Here is a 12490-nt window from a genome sequence, read left to right as displayed (position 1 = left end):
CAAGAAAGAGAGAGGGGGGAGGGAGGGAGGGAGGAAGGAAGGAAAGAAGTTCACATAATATTAAAAAAAAAAAAAAAGTAATTGGGTGGTCCCATGGCTGAACCATTTAGCAGAGCAGTCCTATTGCTAGGGTCACAGGCTGTGGCCCTGACACTCTGCTTCTTATGCATTCCCAGAGTGCGGGTATCTAATTAACAGCTTGGTTTTGACAGTCACACCTTTTATGGTTATATGTAATTCAAACATTTACATAATCATAAACAAAACCCAATGATCTATTAGGCCATTTTAATTCTTCTAAATCTACTACCCTTAAGATCTCTAACCTAAGTATGATAAATTCAACAGATATTTTCTATTGCGTTTCTAAAATTGTACAGAATAATCATCATCAATTGTTGGCTTTTATTTTTCTTAGATATAGTGACATTTTCCTTAACTGGTCAGTACATATTGTTGGGTGATTACTTAATGATTGTTTTGATTTCAACAGTATATTTAATTGTGTATTTTTTTCTTTTAAAAATTATGTGGAAAATATTAAAAGAAGACTAAATTTTCATGAATTTACCACTGGTATCAACAATAATTATCTTTCAGCAGTATATCTTTTTTTTCTCTTTCCACATTTTTAATTGGTACATTATAATTGTACATAATGATGGAATTTATTGTTACATATTCATACATGCACACAAAATAACAATATAATTTGGCCAATATCACTCCTTTGCACTTTCCCTGTCCCTCTTTTCCTTCCATTCTCTGATCCTTTCCCTCTACCGATCTCCCTTTGATTTTCAATATCTCCATCCAATATATGCTTCTTACAACAGTTCAATTAATGACTCAACTGGTATATGTTAAGTTCCACTTAGTGATATGAGATAAGTTTCTCTGAAATGTGATTTTCTATTGTAACATTTTTAGTGTAAAATTAATCAGTACAGTATACCTTCTTTATTAAGCTTTTTATGGTAACAAAGTTACCAAAACATGTAATTAAAGCCAAATGTTAGTGTTTATGAATTTTAAAGGTATTCTCTTAATCTATCTAGATCATATCTATAACCTCTAATAATTTCTTTTCCAAGAAGACTGTTTTCCCACTAATATGATAAGAAGCAAATAAAAAAATAAGATATAACATAGAAACTTTAATCTTGCAAATCATTTTAAGGTAAGTATCTATTAAAACTATATTAATAAATCCCAAAATAAAATAAAGGGGAGAATTTAATCTGAGATTGGGAAACAGACAGCTTAAAGAAAAACGAAAAGTTTTTGTTTTCCTTTCCTTTTTTCCTTAAAGAGAAATACATTTTGATGAAAACCAAGTTCAGAAAATAACCTATAGAGATACAACACTGATAAGTTGGAAAAATAAATCAGTATTGTGACCTGCATTTCTATGATAGCTTCCTTTCATCTTCCCTTGCCTCCTATTGTCCATTTCCACCCATACAGCCAGAGTGATCTTGTTAAAATCTTAGTCCGATCATGCTACCTCTTGGCTCAAAACCCTTCATTGGTTTCCTACCTAATTCAGAATAAGAAACACAACTCTTCAAACAGTATGCACAGGGGCTTTTCCTAATTTTGCAATCTCATGTCCTCTGTTCTCCTCCACACTCTGCTCCTTTAGCCATTGTAGCTCCTTGCATATTTTTTCAGGGTGTCAGGCATCCTCTTTCCTCATGGACCCTGGACCTGAAACACTCTTCCCCAGATGTTCACTCTCTGGCCTTCTACAAACCTGGACTCACACGTCAGTCTTTTCAATGTGGCTGTCTCTGACCACCTCTATAACTACAACTCTGCCACACTCCTGGAACTTTACCCTCTCTGCTCTGTTTTCATAGTATTTACTGCTACTGAAACACTGTATATTTTACTTGCATATTTATTTGTCTTCCATCTCCCCAAATAAAACTTGAGCTTTACAAGGGCAGAGGCTTTTGTATTTTTAATACTGCATTGCCAGCACTGAGATTTTACAATACAGCAGACACTAATTAAATAGCTGGTGAATTAATGGAAAAAACAAAACAAACAGCAGCAAAAAATTAAAAGCAGCCATAATGAGCAACTAATGTTTAGGAACATTTTAGTTACTCCTAAAGTAAAGAACAATTCACTAGTTTCTAGCTTATAATTAGTTTTTAAAAACCCTTAATTTATAAATGGGATTTTAAGCCTAAGATCCCTCCTGAATATATATTATATAGCGATATTACTTAATTATTTGAATATTAATTTTCTTATTTAGTGTTCTCCAAATGAAGCATTAATTTACTAATAAGTTCAATTGCCTCTATGCAGAATTATCAATGAGACATGTAAGAATCTAGGGAACTCTTTTTAGCTTAGAGAAAGCAAGTTTGTGAGACAGCCAAACCAAATAGAAATAAGAAAAGAAAGTCTTATGTATTTCAGTTTGTTTAAGCTGATATGCATTTGTACCAAGAGCCAGTTCCACTGGATGACAGATAACTCATAGGAACAGAATAGCATAGAGGACAATAAATATATATAAATACTAACAAACTGATGATGCTAAGAAAAATAGCATCAAATAAAACTAGCTAAATGTTAATGTACTTTTGAAAATAGAATTGAAAAACTCAACTAAAAAAGTTTTAAAATTTTTGTTTAAATTCCCTTCATTAAAAAAAATAATTCCAAAAATTTTTTTTTAAGTTTATGCTTCCCAAAATGATTCAACATATTTCAGTGCTAGACATCAGAATTTCTGCAAGATTTCCCACAAAACTACATGATTAAATGATGCCTTGGACATTTGCTCCTTACCGATTCAACTAATGATCTTGCTTTCTCTGGAGTGCAATGGAAAGGGCTACCACATACCTGCACGTTTGTGCTGAAGAAGAAAACAGGACATTATTATTAAACACGATAAAAAAGGCAAAATTATCCCAAAGAAAATGAACTTCAAATATTTCACATTGACTGTATAACTTCAGTCAATAAACAAGGAACTCAATGAATATAAAAGAGGACGACTAAAATTATTGTACATTTTTAAGGCAGTTACAAATATAGAATACTCCATAGCACGGCACTTTCCAGAACTTAAAAATACTTCAAAAAATGATATACAAAGCTTAACAATTTTCTGGAATGTATACAAAGTTATAATGAAACTCCATTTCAGCTTTATTAAAAGAATAATAAAATTTGACCCACAGAAGGGACTATAAGGAAAAAATCTTCCTCTAAGTGATAATATTATAATTGGATGTAACACCATAAAAATAAATACATTTATAAATGTAATATGACACATGAACCACTGTGCTAACCAAAATAAGCAGACATGACATTAGAACAAAGATTTGGTAATATAAAAAATGTTGTGTACAACAAACCCAAATTGCATTTTTGAAATAATACAATGAAATAGACAATTACTTGAAAAGAACAAACAGATATATAAAAGATAAAATTTATAGGGCCAGCAATCTCAAATCAAAAAGGCTCATACTCATGAGAATCCTCAAAGACAATGTGCAAGATATAGATTTGTCAAGGCTTTTCATTCTAAGGCATAATTAATTATGCTAACTGGAGAAAAGGGGGAAAAATCAAAGTGTAAGAAAGATAACGATTTTGGATCACAACCTCTAGAGTTTATAGAAGAAAGTGAGGTTGGGGTAAATGTATACAAAGCTAAATGGAGTTTTGGGTATATAAAAAGTAATTCCATAAATTAAATATATCTTCTTTCTAGCAAAGCAAAAAGAAACAAATTCAAGACCCAAATAATTTGGAAAATCTGAATATATATTCCTTTACTCAATAAGTATATTTAAACTACCTTCAGTAAGTCCTGTTACTATGTGCTAATAAATAATATAAACAAATAACACAACACTCCCTGTTGTACAGAGGCCTGTGGAGCAATGACGTGAGAAGAAATGAGGTGGCATCTGAACTGCTTCTTGAAGAGGGAGTAGATATTCATGGAGGAAAGTCAGAGGGGTAAGAGGGGACAGACCATGAGCCTGGAGAGGCAGATGTGGATACATTATTTAAAAAAAGAAGTGGATCAAATCCTACAATTGAAGGGAGTCACAAAAAGTTATTTTTTTAGTATCAAAATGACAGGTATATGTGTATTCTTGAAAGATAATTCTGGAAGTGATATATAAAATACATTAAATAGGAGAGTGGTTATTAATAAAAATATGAATATAGAAATTATGTCACTGAATTAAAGCAGTTTTATAACTAGAAGGGCATTCAAAAATGAGTAAGGTAGTTCAAGAAATTAAAAGACAATCATGGTTAAAAAAACAAAAACATATGAAACAGCCCCAAATAAGTGAAGGTCTAGAGATCAGGAAGGGTGGTGGTATGCATAGGAGTGGCAAAGCTGTTTTAAGTTTCTGACACATGAAATAGGAGGCAAGAAGTGGAGGAAAATAAAGACAGACAACTCAGTCAAATTATGGAAGCCTTGGTTGGCTTTTTAGAAGTTTAGATTTCATGCTTCTTAAGCAGAGAGCCTCATTAGAATCATGTGGGAACTTTTAAAATATATACCTGCTTAAAGGCCACCCCTTAGATGTCCTAGTATATCAAGTTTAGAGAAGGGACCCTGCAAATAAATTTTTAACAATTTGCAAGATATTTCTGAGGCATTGTATGTAATACTGATGGAGGGAATGGCTGTGAGAAATAATGTGGACCTAAACTGAACTGATTGGGAAAAACACTAAAAAAGGAAGAAAAAGGAGGACTTCTTAGTTAACAATAGAATATTATATGAAATTAAAAGAGAAGCAATTCATTAAACAGAGGCAAAAGAAACAATTCTGAGTATATTTTAGAAATTAAGTAATTAAGGTTAAGAAAAAATGAGTAAAAATGAGTTAAGATTCTGAAGATTTTAATTTATCTATATGCTTATGATTTATATGCTAAAAATTCTTAAGCTAAAAAATGACTGTTTTATTGTAAAAAACTGTAGAAGAGGCAACAGAATATAGCTAGTTTGGATATGACTGTCCCCAAGGACCATGCACTGGAAGCTTGTCTCCAGGGTGTTGTGGTGGTGGAACCTTTAAAGGGTGGGGTTTAGTGGGAGGTGACTGGGTCCTGACTGTCCCCTTGAAGGGATTAAGGCTGGTCTCACAGGAGTGGGTCACTTCCCACCAGAGTGGGTTGCTATAAAAGATAGAGCTTAGGCCAAGCCTCTTGCTTCTCTTCCCACACATGATGCCATCTGCCACAAGGCCATCATCAGAGCCAAACAGATGCTGGTGCCATGTTCTCAAACCTCAAAAACTGCAAACTAAATAAACCTCTTTTCTTTACATGATACCCAGACTATTCAGACTACATACAACACTGAGGTTCTAAAAAGCATCAATAAAGCTAAATTGCTAGATGTGAAATTAGGTGTGGGTAACACAACTGTAAAAGTCTGGAAAAGAAAACACTAAAAATGTGCAAGGTCTTTTAAGTTGTAAGGAGCTTAAGGATTACAGGATCTTTATTTTTCTATTATATATTATGTTAAAATACGTGGAGAAAATCTACATGAGATCTATATAGAAAGAAAAGGTCTTAGCCCTACATCCAAAGATTGGTGAATAAACATACTTAAATGTCTTAAGTTAAAATAAAATGTTGGAGTACTGTATGTTACTACTATTTGATTCCTCTTAATAAATCAGCTAATGACCCAGATCATGTTGGATGAGAAAGTTTTTACTATTCTTATCAAGATATGATGAGGTAGTGGTATTTATTACATATTCTAATCATGTGTTTTCATGTGAAAATACTGTTTTTACTTCATCTTTGCACATATCACAATGTACTGCAATTTAATGCTTATTTACTTGTCATTGTCTCCTACTAAAATACAAATCCCTAAGGTAAATGTCAATTCATAGCTTCACAGTGCCCAATTCTCAGTACTGCACACTGAACAGGTGCTTCCTAAGTATTTTATAAACAAAAAAATAATTGGAACACCTTTTTAAAAAAATCTGGTATCTGAGCAGTATTAGATGGCTATTTAGTACCAATTAAAGATAAAATAACATTACACACATAGAAAAGACAAATTCTTACCAATTTATAGCCCCTCTATCACATTTCTTCATAAGCATTGCTTTCCAACATTCATGAGTAGATTTAATAATTTCAAGGGCAAAAGCCTAGTTTCAACAAAATAAGACACAGTGATCACAATGTTACTCTAACACAGAACTGTTAAGAGCAGGCAATCTTGAGTATAAATTTCAGCTTCTTTATTTAGTAGCTGTGTGACTTTGGGCGGGTATTTAATCTCATGAAACCTCAACTTCCTCATCTCTAAAATGGGACACAATGGGAATAATCTGTCAGGGGTCTGGGGTCAAATTTGCCTGTCACCTCTTGTTGGCCTATGGCTGCTTTAGTGCTACAATGGCAGAGCTGAGCAGTTGTGATGAAACCATAAAGTCTGTAGAGCCAAACATATTTACTATCTGACCTCACCAGATAGAGCCTGCCAATCCCTTATCTAAAGCTAAGAGTTGCTAAAAGAATAAATAAGATGTTGTATGTAAGGGCTTACCTTAGAACCTAATTTGTAAGTAAGCATGCACCCACTTATTTTATCATTACAATAACTGCAAAGTCTAATTGTAAAGTAATTTTGGATTATGCACCATCTGAAAGTTGTAAACCTCCTTAACATTTTCCCCAATTTTTCTAGTGATAAGTCATAATATGTTTGAAAGTGCATGATCAATAAGAGGTACACTTCTAGGGGCTGGGATTGTGGCTCAGTGGTACAGCGCTCGCCTAACATGGGCGGAGCCCTGGGTTCGATTCTCAGCAACACATAAAAATAAATAGATAAACGTACTGTGTCCAACTACAACAAAAACAAGTAAATATTTTTTTAAAAAAGAGAGAGATACACTTGTTAGATATACATGTAATGTGTTTATCTAAGGAAAATCTGCTTATTCCAAGGCAGAAAATTCTTCCAATGTTTTTGCTCAAAATGTTGTTTCTTTAAGGATAGTCCTTAATTATTAACTAATTCGTTATCAGCTTTTTTCTCCTTCAGTGACAACTAAATATATTATGATAAGAAAGAATAAAGACTCTTGGGTTCTGAGATATAGTGATAATGGGAAATTTAACCTCTCAGGTCTACTATTGGCCAAGATGAAGGAGAATGGCTTAATTCTCAAGGAAGTGGTACTGGGGAATCCTGCTTAAGACATGGACAAGATATGCAATTTATCATTTGGATAATGCAAGAAAAGGTTTTTAGCCTAATTATTCAGATAATTGTGACAATTTAGAACCAATTCCAGTACTTGCTTAAAGGAGTAGTCAGGAAAACCCTAGAATTAAAAAAAGGGAAGCCATCTTTTACAACCATGTCAAAGAGAAACAATTAAGTTTGCCTCCATATCTTAAATAGCAGTGGTAAAAAGCAATGCATATAATGCTTATTTTCTGGAAAAAATTAAAAATGACCTAATCTTCATACAGGAAGAACTAATGTTTGTCCGAAGCAAACAAAACACAAAAGACATCTCACTCACTACAAATTCATGACTTGGTAGATATACCTGGAGGCAATAAAAGATCATGAAAGTACCACATAGAATTGAAATTTATTTTATTTCAAACATAAAATGCAACATATATTCTGAGGAAAAAGATAAGAATAATGTTTTAATATTTAACTTTTAAGAAAATCTAGGCTAAAATAATAGTTTTATGTTTATATTTACTAATCTTAAATAAAGCCCTCAATATATTAAGGGTACTGGGTTCAGCAATCAATTCTGGTATGACGAAATACAGTAAATTTTTGGTTTTCATTAACATGCCTTATTTTACTTGCAAGACAAGCTTTACTCATTAAAGTATGTTTCACTTAGAGGTTGGTTTAGAATATGCAATTTACTTAGTGGTAATAACTTTAAAAAAATATCCTACACTTTAACTCCTTGGCCTGTTCTCTGCATTTGTGTCAAATTAGAGATACTTTATGGTAACTCTGTGTTACTCTAATAGAAAAGTCTTATGATAATAGGACAACTCAAATGCAGTTGTTAAGCAGTTTAATACAGTCACCGTAGAATGAACCCTTAAGAGGGAAGACCCTATGCATTTACATTAAGGGTAAGTAATTTTCTCCCTCTCAAAATAGTAAATGGAGGGTTTTTCTTCATATACAATTTGCAAAGATAGTTACTGATTGTGGAATTCCTTTATGTTCTGAGAAGATAAAGGAGCTATATACATAGATGATGGAAACGGATATTTTTCAGCATTGTTGATTCACTAGAATCTCCTGAAAAACATTTTTTAAATGATAAGATAATGTCCTTAAAGATATGAGTCATTAAAATGCACTTTTGTGTGAGCAATGTATAAAGATTCACATAAGAAATAGTCCAAGAGAAATAAGTACTGTACAAGCACCAGGAGGCACATATTACAATTCAGATTCTCATTTTCACCTTGTTTTTGAATTCTCCATTAAAAGCAAACTTATTTTCTGGTTTTCCCTCTGGCACCTTATAATATGTCAACCAATTAATAGTAGCTTCCAGATAACCTGGTTTGAACTTCCTAACATCATCAATATCTGTAAGGGAAAAAACAAAAAGACATTTTGTTAAAAAAAACAAAATTCATTTCATTTAGTAGCAGAGCACTGGACTGAGGGGGCCAGGACACAAGGGTCCGAGTCCAACTAGTATCATAATTAATTATGCTAACTGGAGGTGTAATGGTTGACATATATCATATCCTATCCCCTCTAGACATCTATTTTCACATGCAAACTAGTAGTCCTTTGATCTACATTTACTGAGTATCTTCACATGATGTGGTAGGCACAGGGAATAAGAAGATGAATACAATAATCGTTTTGTCAAGATGCTCAGAGGTCTAGTTACAAGAAACAGACAACAGCAGCAATAAAGGGAAATGAGGTTTTGATGGAGATATACATAGGAATGGTGACCTCCTAAAAGAGGGAGTGAAAGAGCATCATGGAAGTGGGAGGCACAGAAAAAATCAGACAAAAGGGGGAAAGTGGAAAGAACAGCACCCGTCAAAGTGAGGGAACATATTTCAGAAAATTCAAGCACAGCTGGCTCCGTGAGATTAGGATGTGGATCTTAGGAGGAGCAGAGAAGAAGGATATACCCAGGAAGGGCCGGGCCACTGAAGAACATAAGTTAAGGGAAAGATTTCATTTTATAGACAATGCAGGATTTAAACTAGGGAAATCACAACATCAGGGTCAGTGTTTAAGAAATGTTAGACTAAAAGAATACTGAACACACAATGAGGAGGGCAGCACCCACAAGAGAACACACTGAAGGTGGATGATGAGGGTTTCACACATTTTTACCCAAATATTTCATAATGTGTCAAACCTGTTTGAAGCAGTAAGACAGATTCATAAACAAAAACATGCCCCTGTTGTCATGGCTTATATAATAGGAAGAGAAAGACAACAAATAAACAAATACACAATATGTCCAATGGTGAATAATCCCATAGAGAAAAATAAATAACCCTGCAATTTTAAAGAGTGGTATCTGAATGATACATAGAATTTTAAATTTGAATTTTGTAATGATTTTCAGTAGTCACTTTGAAGTTCTATTATCACAGAAATAGCTTAACCCCAACCTGTTTTGATGACATTCACTGGAATATAGCTGGAGATACAATTACTGTGTTAATACTAAAAAATTCCACCTCCAAAGAAATCCCTAGGGAAGGTATACTTTCCAGTAAATAATAATTCAAAAAGTGTAACAAATAAACACTTTGCCTCAGACATGGCATAATGGACACTTAGCATAGTACTTTTATGCAGAATATATTATAGCAATTAACAAATAAATTTGGTAGCACTTGAAAAATTAGAAAGTTAAAACTAAAATCAAGAAGATCATATCATACATTGGGAAAATGCAAAGACACTTGGTTTCAGACTTGGCCATTCAATTCTTTCAGGAATTTCCACACTGTAGGCTTGACAAGGAAAAGGCAAGAATTTTGCAGCCACTGGTTAAACAGAAAGAATTAATCTTTTGCTTTTTTACACTTGGCCTCCTGCCTGTTATACAAGTTTGATATGCCTAAAAGTATTCAAACTAAAATTTAAAATGATATCAATGGCCACAAATCTATCTAAAACAATTTTTGAACAAAAGGCAGTAATGCTATAATTAACCAAGGTGTGGGGAAGAAATCATTTGAAATTTAACACAGGCCACATATGCTTTATTAATCAGTCAACACATCTTGAGTAATCAGTAAGTGATGGAGATAGTCTTTTTTTTTTTTTTTTTTGTACTGGGGATTGAACCCAGGTTACTTTACCACTGAGCCACATCCCCAGACCTTTTTATTTTTTATTTTAAGACAAGGTCTTGCTAAGTTACCAAGGCTGGTCTCAAACTTATGATCCTCTTGCCTCAGCCTCCCGAGTTGTTTGGTTATAGATGTGCAAGATATTATTTTTTAAAGATTAAGATCACTTCCTCAGTATTATGTATTGTATACTGAGTCACATAATTCTTTGTCAAGCCCCAAATTAGAACATTCAATAAATATTTCACCTAATCTACTGTTGTTCCCCCTTCAAATTCTGATTTTTTTTCCTGCCAATTGTATTGAATTCTAAGGTGATTTTTCTATTGATCATGTTCTTACTTCCTACTTCTATTTTTAAAAAACATTTCTGAAAATTGTTTTTTCAACTCACGATTTTTTTTTTCAGAGGAAAACATCTTTTATTCCAGTGAAGTTGAAAGAAATGCATATTATATCAGTATCCAAACTAAAATAATTTTCTATTATTTACATCTAGTTATGATTTCACCATTGTACCTTAATCTATCATTTTCTGTTCCCATTCATCTCATTTGATTATTGCTAGTTAATTTGCTGACTTCAAATAAAAAAACAGAAAGACTATCTATCTCAGTCTAGGGGTCTTTTCCCTCAAAAGTTATGAAGAGAACCAGTTAACACATAAATAATTTAAAAAATCAAACATTTAATAATGCCAATAAAAAGTATAATTCTATAAATACAAGATGAACTTTTCGATTCTCAAAAACAGCTGCATTTTCACAAACAACTCAAAACAAAGAAAAAAATTAACATTCAACATTTAAAAATCTTCAATAGCAAATACCTGAAGCCAAATTCTTATATCCAATATTAACAAAGTCAATTCCATGAGCTATGAAAAATTGTGCCTGAAGCTTAAAGATTGTACTGACATTATAGAGGCATGCATATTAAATATAAAGACTCTACAGCTAAGGTAGCTTAAAAGGTTTACCAAAATTAACTCAACTCATTCATGGCAGAAGCAGTATTATATAAATGTCTTCTAATTCCATAACTTCTACTTTTTCTCATATATACATAGTAACATTATCCAAAGGTTCTTTAATTGTGGTAAAATACACATAGTATAAAATTTGCCAATTTAATCATGTTTAAGAGTATCACTCAGTGGGATTATGTATTATTTATGATTTTGTGAAAACATGATCAATATCCATTTGCAAAACCTTTCTGTTTAATATATTTTTACAAATATTTTATTATAATAAAAGTAATAATTCTCTAGCAGTCATTTATTACCACTCTTCGAATTTTACGTGAAAGTTTCTATCATAGATAATTACATCAAGATGAACTAATCTAAAAAAGCTAGAAGAATCTGGAAGGAGCTCTTTTATATAATCTAGCCAAATTTCAGTTTTTGTTTTGTATTACCAATCAAGCTCTAGTTTTGTGTAAACTGTCGTCTAGAAAGAAGCCCACACTTCTGCTTTTATCAGTTAAATTTTAGCTTTACCACATATCAGGTATGTTTATTCCCAAAGTATTTCTGTCAACTCTACTTTTTGTTATAATCATGTATCTATTGTCATAATTGTGAAATTCAACTATATATTATATATGCCAGTATATAATATTATATATTATATATCAATACAAAAAAGAGCTTTCATTTTTGTGAAATTAATTTGAATGTTTTGAATCAATAAAACTGCTAAAAATATCTGTTGTCAAATTAGACCTGGGTAAGAAAAATAGTTAAAGCTAGAGGGAAAAAAAAAATCTATAAGACACATAGACAGCCTGCTTTACAATTGGGGTGGGAAGAGGATTTTAGACAAGAGTGGTCAGGACAGTGTCTGATAAGACATATTTTATCAGAGTCTTGGACAAAGTGTGGGAGGCAACTCATTCAAGTTTCTGGAAGCAGTGTATTCCAGAGATGAAGATTGTAAATGCAAATATCCTGAGGTAAAAGTGAGCTTTTAATATTTGAGGAACAGAAGAGGAAAGACTATGGTTAGGGCAGAGTGAGAAAGAGAAGTGTGAAGAGATGAGATTGGAGAAGCAGACACTAGCCAGTCACGCACATCTGGGCCACCCGAGGACTCTGGCTTTT

General features: G+C 32.7%; 1 protein-coding gene across 9 annotated transcripts in view; it reads right to left on the bottom strand.

Annotated features, from left to right (window-relative positions):
* Ppa2 (inorganic pyrophosphatase 2) overlaps positions 1-12490 on the bottom strand; it is a 103570-nt gene that overhangs the window by 28236 nt on the left and 62844 nt on the right. For 8 of the 9 annotated variants that reach the window (XR_009228141.1, XM_058583796.1, XM_058583793.1 and 5 more), the window contains 3 exons: positions 8508-8635; positions 6106-6191; positions 2812-2881 (listed from right to left, as the gene is read on the bottom strand). Coding sequence is in view for 8 of the 9 variants with exons in the window: in XM_058583796.1 (XP_058439779.1) it covers positions 2812-2881; positions 6106-6191; positions 8508-8635 (284 nt within the window). In the remaining variant the exon portion in view is untranslated. The remainder of the gene's footprint in view (positions 1-2811; positions 2882-6105; positions 6192-8507; positions 8636-12490) is intronic. The other variant, XM_058583799.1, reaches the window with a different exon arrangement.

The sequence above is a fragment of the Marmota monax genome, unplaced genomic scaffold, assembly GCF_021218885.2.
Source record: "Marmota monax isolate L192 unplaced genomic scaffold, Marmota_monax_Labrador192_F-V1.1 WCK01_AAM20220418_F8-fsc00002, whole genome shotgun sequence".
NCBI lineage: Eukaryota > Metazoa > Chordata > Mammalia > Rodentia > Sciuridae > Marmota > Marmota monax.
Note: the sequence above shows the minus strand (reverse complement) of the source record. Positions and strands in the feature narration are given on the sequence as shown.